At 45.7% G+C, this 22289-nt stretch overlaps 2 protein-coding genes across 5 annotated transcripts in view; both read right to left on the reverse strand.

Annotated features, from left to right (window-relative positions):
- Positions 1–23: 23 nt before the first annotated feature.
- Positions 24–4938, reverse strand: lamp5 (lysosome associated membrane protein 5). Its single transcript, XM_086100071.1, has 6 exons — positions 4778–4938; positions 3738–3916; positions 3241–3369; positions 2799–2895; positions 2479–2667; positions 24–2254 (listed from the first exon to the last, which is right to left on the reverse strand). Exons 1-6 carry the CDS (start codon positions 4827–4829, stop codon positions 2073–2075), a joined length of 828 nt encoding a protein of 275 aa, XP_085956197.1. The 5' UTR covers positions 4830–4938; the 3' UTR covers positions 24–2072.
- A 1329-nt stretch (positions 4939–6267) lies between these two features.
- Positions 6268–22289, reverse strand: part of plcb4b (phospholipase C, beta 4b) — a 33141-nt gene continuing 17119 nt past the window's right edge. For 2 of the 4 annotated variants that reach the window (XM_086099850.1, XM_086099852.1), the window contains 35 exons: positions 21881–21961; positions 21589–21648; positions 20468–20611; positions 19609–19688; positions 19477–19530; positions 19320–19401; positions 19067–19167; positions 18521–18578; positions 17923–18031; positions 17374–17584; positions 17214–17307; positions 17044–17123; positions 16782–16866; positions 16617–16707; positions 16435–16530; positions 16146–16294; positions 15991–16086; positions 15763–15907; positions 15337–15421; positions 14685–14809; positions 14006–14057; positions 13521–13623; positions 13119–13283; positions 11630–11834; positions 10690–10778; positions 10454–10610; positions 10311–10360; positions 10159–10224; positions 9954–10069; positions 9489–9564; positions 9238–9413; positions 9042–9143; positions 8762–8819; positions 8579–8665; positions 8054–8357 (listed from right to left, as the gene is read on the reverse strand). In XM_086099850.1, the coding sequence (XP_085955976.1) occupies positions 8109–8357; positions 8579–8665; positions 8762–8819; positions 9042–9143; positions 9238–9413; positions 9489–9564; positions 9954–10069; positions 10159–10224; positions 10311–10360; positions 10454–10610; positions 10690–10778; positions 11630–11834; positions 13119–13283; positions 13521–13623; positions 14006–14057; positions 14685–14809; positions 15337–15421; positions 15763–15907; positions 15991–16086; positions 16146–16294; positions 16435–16530; positions 16617–16707; positions 16782–16866; positions 17044–17123; positions 17214–17307; positions 17374–17584; positions 17923–18031; positions 18521–18578; positions 19067–19167; positions 19320–19401; positions 19477–19530; positions 19609–19688; positions 20468–20611; positions 21589–21648; positions 21881–21961 (3777 nt within the window). In that variant the 3' untranslated portion in view covers positions 8054–8108. Of the gene's footprint in view, positions 7913–8053; positions 8358–8578; positions 8666–8761; positions 8820–9041; positions 9144–9237; positions 9414–9488; positions 9565–9953; positions 10070–10158; positions 10225–10310; positions 10361–10453; positions 10611–10689; positions 10779–11629; positions 11835–13118; positions 13284–13520; positions 13624–14005; positions 14058–14684; positions 14810–15336; positions 15422–15762; positions 15908–15990; positions 16087–16145; positions 16295–16434; positions 16531–16616; positions 16708–16781; positions 16867–17043; positions 17124–17213; positions 17308–17373; positions 17585–17922; positions 18032–18520; positions 18579–19066; positions 19168–19319; positions 19402–19476; positions 19531–19608; positions 19689–20467; positions 20612–21588; positions 21649–21880; positions 21962–22289 lie in introns of those variants that run through there. The other 2 variants (XM_086099853.1, XM_086099854.1) reach the window with 2 other exon arrangements.

A 22289-nucleotide genomic window follows, 5' to 3' on the forward strand; every position in this document is an offset into this window, starting at 1 on the left:
TGGACATTTAAATGATTGAATGATAATTTATGAATAGGATTACACATTTTATGATCTTGTCAATTCAACACAAAAATAAAAACACTTTGAAACTTTTTTTTCACTAAAATAAACATGAATACTGTACCAAATAGATTAAAAAAAAAAAAAGACCATTTATGTCACTTGAATGTCGTGGACAAAAAAAAATATGTTGGCAAAACTCGATCATTGCTGTCGGGCAGAATCCTCACTCTTAAGTGAGCCAACGCAGCATCGTTCACCTTGATACTATACAACGTACAGTTTCAAGGTGAACGATGCGGCAACAGCATGATGTATCGTATACATCATGCTGTCGACATTATATCAACACAATGATTTTCATTTGCTGAAAAAAAAAATCTGCAAAAATTATTTCACCGATTGATTAAAACGATACAAGCATGTCACCAGTGCCAGCCGTACACATTTTCACAAATTTCAACATATTAATTAAATGATAAACATCTACATATGTCCAAAACATGTCATTGAAATAGTTAAAAAAAATATATATATATATATATATGATTGAAGTCAGCATTTTATGCTTTGAGTGTATCTTTGGCAATTGCAGGGAGCCAATGAAATGGGTTTGTCCACTCGTGTCACAAGATGCACTGACTGTAGCACTTACTGAAGAAACCAATAAGATAAAAAATAAAAAAAAATAAAAAAGACAAGGAGGTTACAAAATGAAAAACAAATACACGACTACGGCTCGTCATTGTCGTGAAATCCCCTGTAATGCGACAGTTTAAAACCTGTTTGCATCCATTTTGACCCATCAGTCACTGTGATTTGTACATAGTGCGTGTGCGTTATGGAGTTAGATAAGGGACACATGTTTTGTACTTGGGGGGGGGGGGGGGGGGGACTAAAAACTGAAATTGAAAATTAATGTGTTGATCTCGACTTTTGGAAAATATAAAAATGTGTTTGAAATAAAAAGTGTGTTAAATACTTGTTCTGGTTGGATATCAATTTGATTCTCTTTGGTAATTCTTTGGAATAAACATATATATACACACATACTGTACACACACACACGTGTGTATGTATGTATGTAAACTCCCAGAACAGCGCCAAGAAGCGTTCTCAAGTTGAGATGGAAAATAATTCTACGTCAATTTCACCTGATAATTTGATTCTAAGTTATTCCGCAACCACACCAGGTTTTCGACACGCTCGGACACCTCAAGTGTCCACCCACAGTACTAGCATTCAGATTTGATGTTTCATTAAAAAAAAATCTTTTTTAAAAAAGGCCTCCGAAATGTGACATTTTGACCTTCCCGCCGGATTTTGAAAAACAAATTTCTGATAGTATTTTTCCCAGGGCATTCCCTCACTGCCGTCTTCACTTGTCTTGACTGCCCTCTCATCATCCCCCCCCCCCCAAATCCGCAGCGGCTTGGAGCCGAGAACCAAACGAAGTGGGAGGAGGTGACGTCACTTACGGTCTGATTTGTCTCGGTGTGCTGCGAGTGCTTTGCAGCAAAATGGGATATTGATTGAGGCGGGAAAGCAGAGAACAGCCTCTCTTCTTTTCTCGGCCTTCCACGGCACGTCACTCAATCAAAACACGAGGGCCGATACGCCGGATATAAATTCACCTCAATTCGTGAATGCTGGGAGTGGGGAAACTAAAACACGAAATGCAACATAACTAAATAAAATTGGAACACAAATTGCACCGCAAGTTCAGCTGCATAGAATGAAATAAATGCCGCTGTCAATTTCAATGACAAAATCAATAGTTCATCTGTGCACCGACTCCACTCATCTATCTCTTGGACAGAATGCCTGCAAGACATCAATGAGTGTGGGCGGGGGGGGGGGGGGGGGGTGTACAACGACGAGTGTTTTCAGGAGAGTTTTTTAGGCATAGCATTCCAGGAAAATATCATTGTACACTTTTTTTTTTTTTATTTGATGGACATGGACATCAAGGATATGGAATAAATGATCAAATGGCTTTCCAAATGCACGGCGTTTTATGCTAACATCCATGCCAGGCTGGAGATGGTCAAGGCGAGGAAGGAAGTCCACTACATGTTCTTATACATAGAGCGGTCGCATGGTAGCTGCGGTGGTGTGTTGCTGGCACTCAGCTTGAGGTGGAAGTGGTAGACGGTCAGCGTGATGATGATGATCAGCGCCAGAATGAAACCCAGGATGAGCGGTAGAGTCTCCTCCAGGCGCTCGCGCTGGTCTGTGATGCACTTGTATGCTGAGTGTGTGACAAGGAAAAAAGAAAATGTGGTAATTTAGTTGGAAAAAGCACACAATGATTTTCTGCTACTACGTCTCACATCTTTCTGACGGCGACGATAACTTCATCTTTGAGCAGCAAAAATAGACCGTGAGCTGCAATGCATTCCATCGGGTCCGGCCCCCACATTCCAGCGACTGCGTGTGAAGCGCTACGCTACCAGCGGCCGGTGTTGTACTCACGCTCGCTGAAGACAAAATCCGCAGCCATGTCGAAGGGTTGAATCTGGATGTCGTACATGTGGACGGTGACGCCTTTCTGGTGGTCGTTGCTGATGAGGGTCAGCGTCTGCTGGGCGGCGCACACGTACGAATGGCCGGCCGGCGTCACCAACGCCGACAGGCGGTGGGTGCTTGCCGTGCGCTTGCCCGCTGATGGCGAATGCAAAAAACATTGTCAGACAACCAAAGCGTTCAACTCATACCGTTGGATAAGGCGATGAGTTCAATGTGGATGATGTCGCGGCAAAGCTGCCGAGTCACGCTCGAATAATCCGACTCACGGTTGTAGGCGTTGATGAAGTGAGTACTTTCTGATGTGTCGTACACGAACTGAACCTTGCTGATCTTCCACACCTCCGCACCCTTGGCGCGCGGCTCCTGCCACGCGCGACAACACAGGCGAGAATTAAGGCCATCTTCGCAACAACATTCACAGCAAAGTATTGAAATGGATTCAATTGATCCGGGAGGTGACAAGTCACAAAAAAAAAAAAATCCTAAATAAAATCTTAATCAGACTTGAATAAAATGTGGGAATTGGCCTTGCATGTGTGCACACCCACAATTTAAACATTTCAAGTATCACATTTGTAAAAACTTTGTAAACCTTTTAAAATAAAGATAACTATAGCTGATAAAAGTACTTTCAAGTTAATGTTTTGGTTGGAGGTGGTACTATGTCACATCGCGGTCAAGTGGTGTGTGTGTGTGTCTGTGTGGCACCTTAGAGAAGAAGATGCGCAGTGTGTAGGCATTCTTCCAGCTGATGTGGATCTCCGACTCTGTGCGGCCGCACTTGCCGTCGATCTGCGCGCCGCGAGGCAACGTGAACGACGCCTGCTCTGTGATCAGCTGCCCGCGCACACAATGGCCAGAGAACATCATTGATTGAGTGGCGCTAACAAATATGGATGTGCAGTCCTTTAATTCTGCCGAGTTAGGATTCCATGCCAGTTACAACCCTAGAAAAAGCCTTGAGCCTAACATCGGTTAAAAAGAAGCGAAACAAAAACATCTGCCCAAAATATTGTATGATGAGGTTTTTTTTTACATTGAATTGAATTTTTTATTGATCTGATCTGCGTCTAAATGTATTCATTATGGTACTTTAAAGTGTTTGATTTGAGGGGGTGGCAGGGGCGGTGAGGGTTGGGGGGGAATGAGGGTGGGGTGTATATGCGGCATGACAACGGAGGGGCGGAGTGGGGGGTCCTCCTTACGTCTATCCGGTTGAGCGCCAGCACGTCGTACGGCACGACCACTTTGACGGCGAACTCCACCATGAGGCAGGTGGTCCCGTTCTCCCGCACGGCGAAGATGGCCCGGTCGGGGTTCTCCGACAGACCCGACAGGTTCTCTCCTTCCTGCTCGCCCACCGACACCGACAGCAGCAACGCGCCTGCACGGGAACACGATCAGTACTGTACTCCAAAACAAACAAACAACAACAACAAAAAAATGCACAGTCAGCATTAAAAAAAAAACTGAAATGAGCCTCCATTTCGATGACAACCGAGTCAAAGATCTTAAATTAAAAATGATAAAATCCTAAGTCATTGGATTCAATATTGACGTTTTCATACACTCTGTGTGCTCTGATTAAAATGGAGTGTTGAGTCAACGAAACAACACACCCACGCACACTACATAAAAGCAGGAATGGGATCAGGGCTCCCAAAGAGAAAAAGATACAGCCCCCCCCAAAAAAAATTGAAGTGAGGAATCTATAGCTTGTGGGCCAATTATGGGCCCCTGAGATTTAAGTTGAGCTCACGTAATCATTTGACAGAGAAACGCTCATTGGATTTTATGATTTTTTTTTTGTTGGTTTAATACATTTGGTGTAATCCAAAAATGATAGAAATGTGCTTGGAGGAGTCACATTTTGGGGGGGGAAACACAAATACTGTGCACATTGCAGTGTGGAGTAACGACTGCAACACGCGCACACACACACAAATTCAGAACGCCCAAAATCAAGCAGAGTCAGTACTAAAAAAAAAGACATTTAAAAAAAAAATCACAGAGTTGAGGAATTTTTGGCTTGTGGTCCATTTACAAATATTAAATTACATTCCTTTTAAATTGAATAAAACCTGGATAGAAATACTTTCCTACACCTGCTGATCAGATTTCAAAACATTCTTTTAATGGAAAAAAAAATCACCCTTGATTGAAATTCAGCTTTGGATAAGTCACTTTTCTTCCCCACGTACACACACAAACGCGCGCACACTGAAGACGTACAATCCTCACTGACCCAGTAAAAGAAGCTGTCCGCTCTCCATGGTGCTGAAGCCCGCTCGTCCCATCTTTCAAGCAGGTTTCCCTCCACCACCAAAGCCAGCGGAGACGACAACCCGGAGCGACTTGCGAGTACCTGAGCTGAGCGGGAAAGAGAGGAAGAAGAGGCGGCGGCGGCGGGGGGGGGGGGGGGGGGGGGGGGTGAGAGAGAGAGAGAGAGAGAGAGAGAGAGCGAGAGAGTGGCGGTGGGGGGAATCCCGCCCCTCAAATTCTCACAGATGCAACCCCCCCCCCCCCCCCCAAATAAATAGATACATAGCATGGAACAAAATGATACTTGATCCAGTGCACGAAAGACGAAATGTGACAAAGTGAAGTCATCTGGTACGCGTCACTTCACATCCCCGCAGTGGCTCTCCACTCGGTTGCAGGTTGCGCTACCAGTGAGGTGTGACCGTGAGACCCCCCCCCCCCCTCCACACACACCCGATGCTGCCGAAGGGTCCGCCTTCACCCCTGCGCCTGCACAAACGTGCACTGGAGCTTTTACGTTCTGCTCGGAGCGAGTCAAGGAGAAAAACGGCGATTTTGCAAGGCAAGTCTGGCGTCCCCGCTTTCATGCGACTGAGCTGTTGTTCAAGGTGGCTTATGAGACATAAAAGTGGTTTTCTTTTTGGGGTGGGGTTGTGATAGTGTCAGGCTGGGGCGAGAGGGGTAGGTGGCGCCAATCCCCCCCCCCCCCTTGACGTACACTGCGGATCCTCACAGGACCCAGGCACTTTTTCTTCATCAGCACCTTGAGAGCACAACTGAATTATTCAGAAGGCTTTTGTTGGAACGTCTATTTTACAAAGTTTTATTTTTGTATTTTTTGTGTAAAAAGTCTGCTTGGAAAATTCTATCCCATATTTTCCCCACTCCATTTATGACTGATTCCGAATGAATGTTTTTTTTAAGCATATTCAGGAACTTATGTGACGTAAGCGGACACGCATTGAAAACAGTCAGGTTGTTGTCACCTTCTAGAATATAGGGGTGGGCAAACTACGGCCCGCGGGTCGGATCAGGCCCGTTGGTCTTTTTAATCGAAGATTTGTCCACAATTGAGGTTCGATGTGAATGATTGCATTCATTTCATTTGGACTTGTAATGACAGGCATTTCAACGCCAGGTAGCGCAGTGACTTGAAATTGCAGAGCACAGGGAGGGAGGGGTAGAGGGAGGGGAGGGGGCTGGCTGGTTCGTTTTGTGCACAATTAAAAAACGTATACCTTATACTTTTTGTGTTTATATTTTTCAGGTTTTAAAAAGGGCGTTTGTTTAAAAAGCGTAATTTTATTTTTCACTAATGAAGGATTCGGGGAATGTGCATATGAACCACTGCTCTAGATGCTTCATAATTAAGAGTTCAAATGTTAAAATGATTCAAATTTCTTTTGTAGAATTGAAGATTTCTTGCTGTTACATAAGTGTACGTAAGTGGAAAAAAAAAGGCAAGCAAGCTGATGCTTTCAGGCCCCCTCTTCCACTGCCATTTATTGGTACACATACTATAAAACAGTATTAAAGGAGTCAGGTAACAACCAAGTCATCTTTGCTTAAAGTTCAACAGTACACTAGAAATACAAAAAAAATAAAATAAAAGAGAATAAAAGAGACAAGAAAGAACACATACACACATTAGGGTTGGTTGGAGAGGTACAGTATAAAAAAAAGCCCCTAACAGACAATTCAACTACACATCATTTTTTTATATGTTCATTTATTTATATATATATGTATCTCTGTATAAATAACTCTTGAATTTGGCATTGAGACTTGCTCAAATAAGTTAAAACAATCCTAGCAGACATTGAGTGGCACGTTTGTAAAGCCAAAGAATAAAAGCACTTTTTTTCCCTTGCTCATACCAATTAGACGGAAAACAAAAAGAGAGAGAAAAAAAAACTGATCGTCATTCACCACATGTGACGACGTCCCAATGTTGTCATGAGGATTTAGGTGGCCATTTTTGTAGTCCCCCCACGCCTCCGCTTGGCATTACGGCTGATGTGAATCATTTCACATTAAACTTTTGTCCTCTGTAGTAACGTTTAATTTGAAAAATGGACACTGAGCCATGTGTAGATTAGGTTAAAAAAAAGAAAAAAAAAGTTAAAATGGTTCTGTAAAAATAGTTTGGATCGGATGTAGGTAAAAAAAAAAGTGTTTAAAAAATATTTTTTCCTGTAATTGTTTTAATACTTTTACGTTTTCCAATTACAGTGAACAAATTATCGAATGTGATGAAAACACAAATAAATAAATATCAATAAATACATTTCACTGAACAATATTTTTGAGGAAAAAGAAATGAACTAAACGAACGAACGAACGAACGCAAAACTCCTGATAATCAAATGTCAACGCTGAAAAGAAAGAACAGACTTTGCCCACGCCTGTTTCTCTGGTTGAAAACAACTTTGCAGAGGTGGAAAATCGCTCAAACATTTTCAAATGTAAATATTTCAGGCAACACAATTGGTTTTCTTTGGCAGTAAAATCATATTAATAAGAAAGGAATTTTTTGCCGAATGCTTCCACACAATTGGATTAAAAAAATGCTCATGACAGAACCAGCCATTTCCAGACCCTTTTTTTAAACCATAAATCTTGGCAAAAAAAAAAAAAAAAAAAAAGGACCTGGGATTGAATGTGGAGTCTGAAAAGAGAAATATGTCTTTGGGAGTGAGTAATGATAATTAATTGTCTGGAAGTGTTGATGAGAAAATCAGAATCAATTGAATTGATCTTGTTTGGGAGCATCGAGACAAGTTTTCATTGAGGTGGAACATCACCACTGCAGATTTTTGTTTGTTTTGTTTTTTTTTTTGGTCAGACCGTGCTACATCAACAAAATATGATTAAAAAAATGCGTAAGAAATCAAGTGTGGTTGTACAAACAGTGCTACATTCCAATCATGTCACGTACAAACAAAGTGTTTATGTGCACAGTTTCAAAGCTAAATGGTATTGTAGGTGGGCTACGGTGTGTGTGTGCGTGTGTGTGTGTGTGGGGGTGGGGGGGGGGGGGGTCAGACATTCACACCACTGTGGCAGGTCGGCGCTCCATCTCCTCCTCCAACTTGGCCATCTGCAGCATGTCCTTTGCCTTTCACAGCAGGCACACAAAGCATCAAGAACATATTCGAGGACGGCACGCACACAAATCCGTTCATGAAGCATACGATGGATATGAAAAGTCGATGTACACCTGTTCATGTTCAAGTTACGTTCACCCCCCCCCCCCCCCAGAAACTTGAAGTTCCCCCCTGCAGGGCCCCTTGAACGAAAGCAGCTCTCTTTCGTCAGATGGCAGCTTTGCTTAGTTTCTTTAAGTCTTCAATTGGCAATAAAAACACCCCATGAGCACCTTGCGGTGAGCACATGGCTGTGAAATACACGCAAAAACCTTTAAAACTACCGTTGGAAGCGAGCGGCCTTGAGGGCATTTTAAAGACTTGATGAAGAATGAAAGGAACAAAAAAGTGTGCCGTGGTAAAAAGGTGGAGGAGGTGCCTACCTTTTTGTTTGTTTGCATGGTGTGATGCCAAAAGCTGTGCCGGGAGAAGCAAATCATATTAAAAACAAGCCAAAATGAACATATGCGTACGCGTACATGTCACACATGGAGACACACGTGGAGGGGTGGAGCTGAATGAGTAATGGGGGCGGGTCATCTTTTGAGGGAGGTGTGCCTAATGAAATGTCTGGTGAATGTCTGTCATCTTTTTTTTTTTTTTTTTGGAAAAATGTGAGACGTCGTGTTTTGTTGCACCTGCTCATTGAACTTGTCCAGTTTCTCCACCTGCTCTCTCTGATCCTTCTCCAGCTGCTCCATTTCCTTCTGGTGCTTCATGGCCAACTAACACACACACACACACACACACACACACAAATGTACAGCGTTAACCCCTTTACGAGCACACGCACGCGTTTGTTTCCTTTCTCGCATACACACCCTCTTCCTCTCATCCATGAACTTCTTGGTGTTGCTGCTGTTCAACTCTCGCACTCGCCTGCGCGTCACAAAACAAAATGGCGTCGGCGCACTTTAAACATGGATGACACGCAGAGTGTTATTTACGAGTCGGGTCGCGCGACCGGGGGCGGAATGTCGTACAGTAAACAGTACGTCCTTGGACACAGAGTCAGCGGACCCTGAGAAGATGCGGACGATCCGACACGCTTGACAATATCCGACACTCCATCATATTTTTTTTTGTGTGTGTGTGTTGCACCTTTCCCTCTCCGCTTTGTTTTTGATGCTTTTGTCCTGGCTGATGGCTTTGCTGTTCTCCATGGACATCTTAGCCTGGTTGGCTCGCATCTCTTTGCTCTGCCTGCGTGACGACAACAAACGGGGAAAAATGACTCGGAGCTGGCGGTCATACGCGGCACAGACACACAAGAGTGGATTTTTAAAGCGCGTCTCACCGCTCGTGTATGAGTTTGAGCTGTCCGGTCTGCTGCTCCTGCACGCTACTCAGCAGCTTCTTGAGATGCTCGCACTGCTGCGCGACGTGGGCGTCCTTCATCTCCTGCTCTTCGCTGCCGTGGCCGCTGATCAGCTCCGACCATTCCTTGGCGTGCTGCGCCTTCACGTCCTTCGCCTACCGCGCATACACAACAGTTCAGGATCGCGACGGGGGGCCAAAAGGCGCACGTTTGGGGTGAAGGTTTTGCACCTTGGCTTTGTGGTCGGTGACCAGCGTTTGGATCTTGTCTTCGGTTTCCTTCTTCAGTTCATGGCAATTGTTTTCCCTGGTGAACGACACGACACGCGTGGGTCACCACAGTCGCTGAGCGATTCATGAGGTACACCCGTGCACTCCAGTCAGTGAAGACGACGACTCATTTTTGATCGATGCGGTCAGAGAAATTAGTCGCCACAATCAATTATTCCCTGATGAGTGTCACGAAAAATATATATATTTTTCCTCGTGAGGTTTGGTAAAAAAACCAAAAAAAAAAAACCCAGTCAATTTGTTGATGACTTTCAAATTACACTGACTATCATTAGCATCGACTATTTGGGAAAATTGGAGCAAAAAAATAATTTGGAATGCAGCGTAAGTCTTTGTTTTCTCTTTGTTGTGTATTAAAAAAAAATAAATAAAAGAAAATTGGCGGCAGCGCAGCAGCTGTTGTACCCTCGTTTTTTGATGGCTTTCTCCAGCAATTTCTCCAGCGTGCTCTTCTCCTTGTCGTGCGTTGACGCCATCTTGTCCACCTGCGTGCCGTGGGATTTCTGCGTCACGTTTTGATCCTGAAAAGACCATTAAAAAAAAAACAAAAAAAAACACAAACATTCAGTTGCGATCGAAGGAGAAAGCATTGCAGGACTGCGTCGCTCACCTTCAAGTGCTTCTTTTTTAAGGCGCTGAGCTCCTTCTGTTGCTTTTTTATGAGTTTAATATACGTCTGCCGTGGGAGAGAATCACACGACTTCATGAATACCGTTAACAAATAAATAAATAAATAAATACAAATGACTTCTTGAAACGTACCTTCATTTGCTTCAAGTCGTCAATGCTGACATTAGGTACAAGCGCGTTACCTGCAACAGTGCGGGACAACATAAAATGACGCCGTGTGTGTTTTCAAAGAACGCACGAGTGTGTGTGTGTGTGTGTGTGTAAGGCCCACGTACCCTTCTTGATCTCCGCCGTGTTGTTCTGGGCAGCGTTGGCGGTCTGAGCGAGCTCGGAGCTGCTCTGCGGCGTCACGCTGGCCTTCACCGTATCCCCTTTGCCTTTTCCCTTTTTGTCATTCTTGGAACTTCCGTTGGGGACGTCGGCGATGTCGTTCTGAAAACGGGACGCGCGTGCAAGAGTCCGTTTTCACGACGGCGGGCGGCGGATCGTTTCTTCCGTGCGCGACGGTTACCGTGTCAATGCCGAGGGCTTTCATCTGGTCGGCTCTTTTCTCCGCGATGGTCAGAAACTTCTTCGGGTCGGACAGAGCGTCGACGATAGCTGCAAAATGGGATTGAAATCCGCAAAGGCTCAGCTTTGGAGAGCTCCGCCGAGGCTTACACGTTTGTCATATGGGCTCCCAACTTGAATTGACTTTTTTGAATCCAAAGGAAAATACATAAAATATTAGAGCCCCCCCCCCCCCCAAAAAAAAGGAAAACAAATGTGGATAAAGCTGTACTACAAAAATACACGGGAATTGGATACATCTTTTAGTTTAATTTAGCTTCTATGATGCTGCAGCTGTTGTGAAGGTGCTAAATAAATAAGGTGTTATATCGTATGCATCCCGATAGAGAGAAGCATTTAAGTTTAATGAACATAAAGGTGTAATAGAGGTCAGGAAACTATAATATAAAACTATAATGATTTCAACTGTCATCAAACTGTAATGGAACTATCAAAAAAAAAAAAAAAACGGGGGAGAAAAAACTCCCCCAACCCTTCCCTTTATGATCCACTACAAGCATCTGTGAAAACACAATAAGGGTTTGGCAGAAGTACAAAAAGAAAAGCAATCACTAAACAATGACACAAAGTGATTCGAGCATCAGAACCCCCCCCCCCCCCCCCCCAACCCCAGAAGGAGGAGGCGTGATGGAGCGCGGTCATTACTTCCCTGCTCCCCAACCCTTTGGCTTCCTTTAATGACAACTGCAAATGTCTTCTCATTTGCATGTTTAAAGCCTTTGTGGCAAGCGCGTTGCCTCGCGCCGTCGTGACAACCGGCGGCACAGAGGGAAGGAAGTCAAACCAACAAAGTTCCCCCTCACGGCTTCTTATAAACCGAGCGGCGTGAAATCAACCGGCAAACAATTCGTGTCACACCGGTGGATTTTTGTTTGACTCACCCCCAAAGCCGTCGGGCACGTAGGTTTTGAGGATGATCTGGCAGAAGATGGTGGGCAACGAGAGGGGCTTGTTGCCTTCGTTCCGCAGCGAGATGTGACGGTAGCCGGCCTGCAGGCCGTCCAGCGGCAGGATGCGCTGGCCGATCAACTTGTTGTTGTCGTCGTACACGGCCAGGCGCAGCACCGCCAGATCCGGCAAGATCACCTGCGAGGAAATGCGAACAACATTTTGCATTTTCCAAGGCTTCTTTATCGGCGTATTTTTCCCGATGAAGAGGATGTTGTGATGCTAACCGTAAAACGGCAAACAGAACGTTGTAGCCTGCGATTGACGAGCACCATGTCAAAAAAAAAAAAGCCACTGACATTCAATTCAAGCCATGCGGTGAGTCACCGCTGTGGTGAACTATTTATTTATTTTTAAATACAACCTAAATTCATCCTGCCCCACAAAAAATGCAAATGAATTGATAAAAGCCACCAATCACCCGTATATATTTCTTGTGTTCCACCTGAAGCAAGCATGATCATCTGCGATCGCGAATGCTCACTCGAGATGAATGAACGGATACCAAGCGGGGTCTGGCGCCGCCCCGCCTGCTTTGTGACTCATCCCGCGAGTCTTGCTCGCTGCGCTCGCACGCCGGCACGTACGCACGCCAGCGAAGCTTTTTCCAAGGCGTTTGTCGCTTCCCGCGCACGTGACAAAAGGGATCTTGCCGGCAGCCTGCGACGCCCCTCGCTGAGGGTGCTCAATGTGGGTGCGTGTGTACAGTAATTTGGTGTGTGTGTGTGTGTGTGTGTGTGTGTGTAGTTTTGCATGGGGCTGTGATTGATGGTGTGCGTTAAAGGGGAGCTGGAGTCACGGTCACGCCTGAGAGACTTCTCATTGTGCTGAGAGCAGCAATATTTCTCTCTGACGCTCTCACACTCACTCGCACATTTGCACACACGCATGTTCACGGCAACCTGTCACCACCCTGCAGTGTCAACTATGCATTTATGACGTTTTTCATATATAATAAATAGTGCTGTCAGTTTAACACGTAATTATCGGCATTAATTTAAGACAATTTTAACTCGATTAATCTTTTTTGTCGTGAGATTAATGCGGCTCTAAAATAATAAAGTGTCCTTCAGGTTTGAATAACTGCTCCAAGTGAAAAACGTTAATGTAAAATTGAAAGTCAAAATTGTTGTTTCAGGAAATATTTGCATTTTGCACAAAGAAAACGGATCCACGAGTCCATGTTGATGAGAGCATTAAAATGGGAAAAATAGGAGGAAATTTTGAATAGATAAAAATCGGATTAATTACGGATAAATCGGAGTTAACTATGAAATTATACATTTGATCGCGATTAAACATTTTAATCGTTTGACAGCACTAATAATAAATTCTTAGATTTTCATGAGCATACACCTGGTCGATAACGAGTGACGTCTCTTTTTTTCTGTGCACCGTAGAGGGAAAATCAATCAGGCGTACCTTCCGAAAAACGAACGGTTCCTCGTTGTAGGCGGGATTGAGCCCATTGTTCATCACCATGCGGGTGCGAAACTCTTTGCGTATGGTGTCGGTCGGCAGGCCGTACATGTCCACCTCCACGTATGTACCAATCTTCTTATCTGACAGGAACTGGCCCGAGAACACCTGCGTTGGGAAGGGCAAAGGAGTGTGTCCCATGTTGGCTGCGCTGGCATCGATAGATATGCAATATGGATTTTTGTACACATTAAGAAAGAGCATAAATTATTTTGCTTTAAGGTACATTTTTGATGCGAGTTCTTTCTTTGAATCTCATATGAAGATGCCGAATGTTGTGACCCGCGAGCGTAGACGTTGGAACGATGCAAAAAGCCACACATGAGATCACGTTTGCTGGCTAACCTGTACACTGCATGTGGCGGCGATGACGCCATCTACCGGCGTCTCTGAGAAGGGATCAAACATCCGGTCTGACCGCCGCATGAAGTCGGGCTTCAGCAGGTACCTGATGCGCACAAGAACGGGGACAAAGAAAATTGATGAAATCCTATTTTTCACTTTCACTGGATGTCTTTCTAACAGATCCCAAGGGGATACCGTCATGTGCCCCCATGTCCCATTAGACATAACTGCTGTTTGGCAAAAGCCCCATGACCTCCTTGTATATTACACATATTACATTTCCAGCATTAGCAGTGAAGTCTGAGTCCTCGGGGTGAGTGGGGGCGGTGGTTCCGAGGAGGGGATAGACAGATGACATCCCCGAAAACCCACTTACAGGCCCCGGGGAGCACGAGGCGGCGGCTACAGTTGCCAATGGCAACCGCTAATGAGATGTGACAAGCTTTAAGTGATGAGAGAGAGAGAGAGGAAGGAGATGCTCTCACCCGCAGGAGCCGTTGTACTCAAACTTTCCCTGGTTCAGCTGCATGGCCAGATCTGAGGAGGAGGAGGAGGGAAAACACACAGAAAAATCAAAAGCACAGCAAGGGCTTACAGTGCTCATCCTCTCGTGCCAATGCCTCTGGCCTCGCACATGGCCAGCTGCGGGAGACGCCATATGTTCAATGGTCCTTTAGCCTCGGGCGGCGGGGCAACAGCTGCTTTACAACAGGCTGGCGCCCGCGATAAGGGCATGGCGGCGAAGTGCAGTGTGGCAAAAGAGAGACCGCCGCTCGTCTTTTCTGTCCCTTTTTGAAAGCGCTTTGCTCATTTGTGTTGCCAGGTACAGACAAAAAAAAAAGTCAAACTTGAGGGACGGGGGCCAGATCTGGCCCGCTGCATCATTCTATGTGGCCCTCCAAAGCAAATGTATGTTTCTTGCTAAGTAACAAATATGCAAATTGTCTTCACTTTTAAAAACATTGATATATTGCAAGCATTTCTTTTTTTCTAGACCCTTTAAAAAATGTAGCATTAGATCAAACAATTTACTGACCAAGGCATATAACATTTTCCATGCTCATTACTTCCAATGGAACAAATTGCTTAAAAAAAACAACAACAACAAAAAATGTTAAACTGAGTGTGCACACTCAGGGGGCCCGGCGTGGCGTGATGAGGTACCTGGGGTCTGAAAGTTGAGCGAGACCATCTGGCAGCCGGCGTTCCAGAAGATCTGAGGCATGTAATTACTGGAGTCCACTCGGCCCCCTTTGGGGTAGATACGGCTCATCTGACGCTTGTTGTAGCTGCGCTCGGGCTCAGGAACATTCCGACAAAGACGCAGGGTGTATGTGCACGGGTGCGTGTACATGCGTGTGCGCGCGTGCGCTTGTGCATCATGTGCATCGCAGAACTATTTTTAGTGTGAACAGCTTGGGTCAAGCTGTCCCTTTGGAAGAAGACAGCGTTGTGCGGCAATATGTGAGGCCCAAGCAAACAAAGTTCACATTTTATCCAACAGCAAAAAGCATCACAAAAACCGACGGATGGTTTGATGACCTAAATTCACTTAATTTGTCCCCAAATTATGATTTACTGACAACATAATCTACCTTTGCTCATCTAATTCTATGCTCGTGACATAGAACAAAGAAATGCTCTTTCACTAGATAGCAGATACAACTTTTGTATCCACACGCTGCCACTCATACAATGAACTAATAGTTTACTCACAAATGGATGTGAATGCAAAGCTAAGCGGACAAGCATTTTTATTTTATTTTTTTGGGCTATGTAAAGGTTGGGAAACGCTGTCCCAGAATCCAAAGGATACTTGACAAATTCGATGGCATTGGTCTTCAAGTAGCCGAGGCCCACCGACTCGTTGAAAGACGACATGTTGTGGTGGATGTTTTTCTCTAAAGAGCAAAGTCACAAGGTCAATGTCAGTTTTCAAAAGAACAACTCAAATATTGTGGTTGCCCGATACAGCCGCGCGAATCCGCTTCACGACAATTTCCCATTTTTATTCTCCTCTACACATCGAATCGAAGCCATTTTAATTCATATCCGTGCTGAACGGAACATTAGGAAGACAACCTTCAAAGGAAACTATTACTCAAATATCTCGGACAGTACACCTACGTGAGTAAGTCCACTTGAATATTAAAAAAAAAAAAAAAAAAAGATCTGCCATCAAACATTCTTTCATGCATAGAAAACAAGCACGATCCATTTTAAGAGATAAACACAAAGTCACCCTCAGCCACATCAAAACTCTGGAACTTGACGGGCTGCGCATAGTTGACCATGGCGGAGAGGTACGGGTGGATGTTTGTGGTGGCGCCCACGTATGTGTACTGTGCGATCAGAACCTCCTCCAAGTCCTCGGAGCCTTCGCCGCCCTGATGAAAAAAAACAAAAAACAAACAAACTGGATCAGGCTCATGTGCCGCTGGTCCAGATGTGGGGGATGTCAAACACGAACCTTTTTGTTGTTGTCCGGGTCAGATGCTTCAGAGATATCTGTCGTGTCGGCTATTTCCGTAGCTTCGGAGATCTCGGTCGCCTCGTCTTCAGGCACCTGGATCGCAATGAAGCAACAGTGGTGGAGCTCGTCTGGTAAAAGTGGATTCGTCTCACCTTTTTGATACTGTTGCTGCGCTCCTCGGCTTTTTTGGCGCTCACGGCGTTAGGTTGAGAGTCACTGTTGGCCTCTTTGTCACTGGCCGCCTCCGAAAGGCTGCTCGGTGCCTCTGAGGTCACGTCCTTATCTTCAGGCTCCTTTTCTCCTGCGCAGATCGTCATCGCATGTTGAGTGCGGACGGACAAAAGCGGCAACTCGAGCGAGCGACAATCGTTTTTCATTTTGCGGCCATATTGTCATTAGAGCGCCCTCTGCTGTCGAATGAAATTGACATTGAAGTGCAACCGTTTTCCACGTCGTCCTCGTTCTCCTCTCCCATGATGATGGCTGTGGTGTTGGTCTCTCCCGCCTCCATGTGCTTCTTGAAGGCCTCCAGTTGCTCTGGACGACGCGCAACAAAACACGTTACAACCACCGAATGGCTCGGGAATAAAGATGAAGACACATTAGACAGGTGGTGTACTTACTCTGCTCCACTTCCGGTTTCAAGCGTTTGTTTTTGATGAGGATTTTTCGTTTGAGGTCATTGGGCGAGGGTAAAGGACGGCCAGATTCGATCTGCAAAAATTGAACGGTCATACGGTGCAATTGTAGCGAGTAGCTGAAGTGATTCGGGAGGAAGGAGACGTTACCGGAAAGTTGTCCAGCGGCAGCCTCTGGAGAAAGTCACCAAAGATTTCCTCGCAATACTTGGCCATTTTGTACTGTTGCGGTTTACTGGACACACACATACGCAGATGTGCTACACACACAAAAAAAAAGACTCGAGGCTGTAATTGCTGAGAAAGGCGCATTGACAAAGTATTGAGCAAAGGCCGTGAACTGTGTGTGTGACACATAGTGACAATTGTACGCCGCGTCAAAACACGACGTCATCGCAACAGTGCAACATACCTGCAGTGGTTCTCAAAGGATAAAATAACAGGAAACTCTGAGGTGACAAAAGCTGTGTCCTTGATGGCTTGGATGACATCCTGCGTGGAATCACGGCTGATGTAGTAACCAACTTTATCCACAAGAGGGTGCCACCACCCCATGCAAAAATGTTCCCGAAAGCCGTTCACCTTGAACAGGATGTCGGTGCACATGGCCTTGCCGTGAGTGATGATGGGCTCCTGGTCCTCTCCTTTGCCGTCCCAGCAATCCAGCTCAACACATCTGAAGCCCACAATCAACATCTGCATACCGAGCCGCTCATGTGGATTCACGTGCTGAATAAACTACCTGCATCCTGAGAGCAGGGCCTGGCGATACATCTCCACTGACGACTTGCCGCCAAACTGTCGGCCTGTCAGGTAGGAGTTGTGGGACGAGCTGATGAAATAGTGGGCCAGTGGCTGGTCCATGTCCTGGTACAGCTCCAGGCGGTCCAGGAACACCGGCGCGTTCTCGTCCGACATCAGGTAGCGGCAGAAACCGTCGCTGGACATGTGGCCTGGACAGGATTGAAATGGATGACATTTCATCAACTCGATTGATTGATTGGTACAAATGTCATAATTACGTTTGTAAGTTGCTTGTGCAATCATGGGAATAATTTCACACGGTTGTGGTGTACCACTACACCGTCACAATAATAAAATATACTTAAAAAAATTTAACGTCTTAATTTGAATAGAAATTTTGATTTAAAAAATAACGAACTAATTATCTGAGCCGTTCTTGCCAACAATATGGCACAACTAGTTGTAGTTTCTTTTGACCACTGACAGATGGCAGCAGAGGCCGACAGAACTCTTGCTTCCGGTTTCATCCCTTCTCCTCCTCTCTCACCTTTCTTCTTTAGTTCTTCATCCCGTTCATATTTCTCAATGATCTGTGTGGCTCTCTTGGGATCGTAGAACGGGAAGAGGATCTCGTTGAGCCGGGGGTCCCGCTGATTCTGGGGAGCAAGCGTAAAAAATGAGAAAAGGAAACGCTTGAACGAAGAAAAAAATAAAAAGTTGCACGTCAGGGATGATAACTCAAACGTGACGCCAAATCACAAATAGATGCTCTCTTGTATCGTGTGGGATGCAGTGGCCACAGAAACACAACACAACCAGCGGGAAGCAACAGGATGGAAACGTCTACCCTCCCGTTGCCGTGGCAACACCCATCAGACACTGGCTTAGGCTGAAGCAGGAGGGAGTGAGGACGGTGAGGGGCTGGGGGGGGGGTGGGGCGGTGAGGGGGCTGAGGGATGGCATGCAGAGTTGGCGTTGGAAGAAGTCGCCCTTGGAATTGAAATAGTCTCCTTAATGGAGTCCTATTGGAGACACCGAGGGTGGTGAAGGCAAGGCAAACACACGGGCGCTCACACAAACGCGCCAACTATCTCAGACAGACACACCCACGCGGAGAGAGAAAAAGAAACAAATAAAGCGCTTACTTCATTGAGAAAGCTGACTAACTGGTCTACTGTTAAATAATCACTTTTGCTTCCATTGCTGCAAAGGAATCGATTAGAAGAGAGAAAACAAACAAAAAAAAAATGTTAGGCCTCTGGAAATGGTCAGTCGTTCACGCAGCAGGCAGTCCATTCACATGATTCGGAACAACAAGCTCTTCGTTTTTTTTTTTTTTTTTTTTGCGGGGACTCAGCATCCCCGGTGAAAATTTCGTTAGGTCGAAGACCATTAATGCTTTGAGAACTGGAGAAGTGGGTTAGAGGCTTTCGTTAGTGCGGCAGGCGCAGCGACAATGTTTGTCACAATTATTCGCAAGAGGATGCAGCGGTCGGTGGGTAAGCTAATGGCGATTCTCGTTTGGCAAAGCTAACGTGAATCCGACGCAGCGCAAGGGCACTACGTTTTGTGTTCATTAAAAAAAAGTCAGCTGCAGTGGAACCTCCGAAGTCAACTTGTCTGTCGAGATTTGTCCACAAATACACAAAATGCGGTCCAAAATCTTAAAAAGAAGGAAGACGGATTCGCACATCTTCTTGAAGAGGTCCTCGAGGTCCGTGCGAGGGCAGATCTTCTGCGTGAGCGCGTAGAAAAGGTCAAAGGTGAACACCGAGGGTTCGATCTCGTCATTCTGTGGGCGAAATGAAAACAAATATTTCGTCATCCATTTAACTCATTCAGTACCAGCCAATTCTGGACCAAGTCTGTAAAGACGTTTAAAAACGTCTTTGGGAGTGAATGAGTTAAGCTTCAGCTTGCATGTTGCCGCACGAGAGAGCCCACCTTGCCGCTGGGAAGGCCCAAATCTTTCAGAGCCTGGAAGATGCCCTTCTCCGTCTTGCCTGACGCAAACGTCCGTGTAATCCTTGAGTTGGAGGGGAAAGAAAAAGAGTGAGTGGCATAAAAATGAGTCCCGGCCTCCGTGCCAATTGGCTCTTACCCTCTCACGGGAATCTTGCCGTTAACATTGGTCAGGACGCACATTTTCATCCAGCTGAGACAAGGGCACACGGACGTTTGACACAATTTAGTCGACGACCTGTATGCCGGTCGGCTGCCGGTTTGCACTCACTGCTTCTTTAGGCAAGTCATCGGACACACGTTGTTGGCCTTGAAGTTGTGAATCACCGACCTCAACCCCTCCGTCCATTTCTGGACACACAAAACGGCAGCGAGCAGCGTATTAGGGAACTCGCGTCGGCAAAACAAAGGACGTTTAACATGACAGCAAGCAGAATATCATGCTAATAAGCCCATAGCCACCAACCTCAGAGCCCAACCGATCTCTTGAGCCACACCCGACGATGCTACAGGCAAGTTTGACACACAGACACGCGCGCATGTGTGTTGATGTAAATAACTCTATCACATCTTGAGGTCTGCTACAACGGGCCACATGCATGCCGGAAGGTGCTGATGGTGTCTTGGTGAGTGTGTGTGAAAGCGTAAACCTGTGGTCAAACACGGTGCGCGTGTGCATGTGTGTGTGTGTGTGTTGATGAATAAATATCGGGTCACCCCGTGGCGGCAAACACTGCAGAGCGTAAACATCCTCGATAAAACCACACACGGCCTCTTTTAAGGCTGGAATTGACCGTTTCTAGGCAATTTTATGACTTTTCAAGATTTTTAAAAAAAATCATTTTTATTCAAATGACACAAAGCTGTAGATGATTTTAGGAATTAACATCAATGGTGATGTCAAATTAACTCGCTTGGCTGAGAATTCTTACTATCGTCGCGATGCTAAAATCAACTTTTGTCTGTTTGCAAGTTGCGTGAGATATAGCAGCAAGCAGCTGTCTTGAATACGGAAGCAAAATTTTAAGTGAGTTTAGCTGACTTTTATCAACTATTTGCACGTTGCAGTTGGGATGCCTAAAACGAGAAAGAGCGGCTCGAAAACAAGCTTGGTTCTGTAACAAACTCACCCTGGCCGTGTCTGGGTTCTCCGCCACCATGAACATGAAGCTGAGGTTAACCAAGTCGGCGCCGCTGCAAATGCAGATGATGCAGCCCCCCAAATCCGCCTCCGTCTTGCCCGTGGCCTCGAACGACGACAGGATCTTTGGGTCCTGGCATGGGAAAGAAAAACCATTTCATTAAGTAAGATGGTATCAAAATCAGCATTTATCTCCTAATTTTTCATTATTTTTTCACGACTGAAAAATTGACTCGAGTATAGCAACAAGGTGTTTGTACTTTGCTACTTCCCACCACTGTACAACACGCCCAATCACGTGCTCTATATGAAATTGTGTTCAAGTGTGTGCGTGCGTGTGTGTTAAGGGTGAAAGCAAGGCACCTAGCAACAGGCAGAGCGAGGCCAGCGTATTTGCAAACTAAGTGCCATTCGTCTCCCATGTGGCTCATTGCATTATGTGTGCTTGTGTAAGTAATAATGTTAGCCTCGCAGGAGAAGCCCTCTCATCGCCGCTGTGTGTGTGTGTGTGTGTGCGTGTGTGCGCGCCTCACACAGCACAGCAACAAGAGGAGCCGATATCTGGCCACAGCATCTTGATAGGTGGCCTTACATGCACGTACGCACGCAAGCATGCATGCACCCCCCCCCCCCCACACACACACACCACTTAGGGATAAAACAAGCGCACGTCTGCTGAATGTCAATAGTGCAGAGCGAGCTGCTAATGGCCACATAAGCCACCTCACACCTGTGTCGTGCAGGTGGGCAACTTGATGGCTTGCTTCTTAATTCTACGTTATGGGGGCCGTCCGGACACGGTTATTGATATTTAATATGTACACCACACACTTATCTCTCCTTTAGTTTGTCCTACATGACAAATTGCCAGACTTTTACGAGCGGATGTCTATTTCGACCTCGCTCTCATATCGTGGGCATAATGAATCCTGTGAGAGGAACAATGTCTTCTCAGCGTCAGCTTTTGACCCGAACGTGCAAACTCCTTAACCCGGTGCATCAAAAAACAAAAAACAAAAACGCAGCTCTCGACATAAATAATATCCGTGTGCGGCTTTTTCATGACTGTGGGAGGGGGGGCTTTGGTGGTGCGCGCGCGCTTTTTCTCACCCTGGGGACGGCGCCGACACGGATACTGTTAATGAGGGAGCACTCCAGCACCTGGCCCTCCTGCGGGGGTAGACGAGGTAACGACGAGGAAAGGTAATGACAATTAATGAGCAAGGAACCAGACATGCGTTTGTCTTAAATATTCATCCGACAGGAGCGATGCGACTGAGGGTCGCGTTAACCCGAGCGCAGCTGACACCTCCAGCAAAATGAGACTCTTATCAAAGCTACATAAAAGCTCAAGAAGAACTTCATTTGTGGGTTTTACATCGATGCTCGCCGTAGTTAGTACCTTTCCTTCGCTTTTCCAGGTGATGAAGAAGCCATACTCGTCCACTTTAACCTGACAATTGGGTTCAAAGATGTACGGGTCCTGAACAGAGGCAAAATAGTTCGTTCATCAATCCATCAGTGGATATTTGGACGCGTTCTCTCCCTATGGTGTAGATGTTCTGGAACACGACTGTCAAAAAGTATATAAACAGGTTGCTGACGGGCTCACACATCATAACAAACATTAACTCTCGAAAGCATCAGTCACTCAGCGGGGTGTCGCTTGTGGGAGAAAAGAAAAAACAAAATCCATGCTGTTTAGCATATTTGCTTGAGTGTGTGCGCGTGGGTGGGGGTGGAATTGGCGAAGGCGATTTAAAATCAAGACAAGATCGCCTGCAGGCTTTCTAGTTTCCGAAATGCCGACC

Source organism: Hippocampus guttulatus, chromosome 20 (genome assembly GCF_054856545.1).
Source record: "Hippocampus guttulatus isolate MCC_2025c chromosome 20, RoL_Hgut_1.0, whole genome shotgun sequence".
Taxonomy (NCBI): domain Eukaryota; kingdom Metazoa; phylum Chordata; class Actinopteri; order Syngnathiformes; family Syngnathidae; genus Hippocampus; species Hippocampus guttulatus.

Excerpts from the sequence above, each read along its gene's own strand:
- lamp5 (XM_086100071.1), bottom strand. The coding sequence starts at position 4,829 with ATGGGACGAGCGGGCTTCAGCACCATGGAGAGCGGACAGCTTCTTTTA. Across the intron at positions 3,370-3,737 it reads TGGCGCTCAACCGGATAGAC|CTGATCACAGAGCAGGCGTC; the intron begins GTAAGGAGGACC and ends GTGCGCGGGCAG. Across the intron at positions 2,255-2,478 it reads GGATTTTGTCTTCAGCGAGC|CATACAAGTGCATCACAGAC; the intron begins GTGAGTACAACA and ends TCACACACTCAG.